At 56.2% G+C, this 272-nt stretch overlaps 1 protein-coding gene across 1 annotated transcript in view; it reads left to right on the top strand.

Moving 5' to 3' along the window:
- Window positions 1–116: 116 nt before the first annotated feature.
- The window catches only part of LOC119585807 (alkaline phosphatase, tissue-nonspecific isozyme-like), a gene marked incomplete at its 5' end in the record, with an annotated part of 89,217 nt that continues 89,061 nt past the window's right edge, over window positions 117–272 (top strand). Inside the window, 1 exon segment of the mRNA XM_037934527.1 lies at window positions 117–272. Coding sequence (XP_037790455.1) covers window positions 171–272 — 102 coding nt within the window.

Below are 272 nucleotides of genomic sequence, written 5' to 3'. Positions count from 1 at the left end.
CATTTCACCCCCACCACGCCACCCTTCTCCTACCACGCTTCCCCAGGGTCCTAACAACCCAAGAATGTATCGCTCTACATCCCTCACTCATATCCTCCTTTCTCTTTCCTTTGCAGACGTACAACATCGACGCCCAAGTAGGAGGTTCCTCGGCCTGCGCCACGGCTCTCATGTGTGGCGTGAAGGCTAACGTCAACACCGTAGGACTGGACAGTAGGGGCAAGTTCGAAGACTGCCGGTCGTCCTTCACAGCTGGCGTCACGTCCATCATC

This window comes from Penaeus monodon, chromosome 20 (assembly GCF_015228065.2).
Source record: "Penaeus monodon isolate SGIC_2016 chromosome 20, NSTDA_Pmon_1, whole genome shotgun sequence".
In the NCBI taxonomy this organism is placed as follows: domain Eukaryota; kingdom Metazoa; phylum Arthropoda; class Malacostraca; order Decapoda; family Penaeidae; genus Penaeus; species Penaeus monodon.
This window is presented reverse-complemented; position numbering and strand designations above follow the sequence as displayed.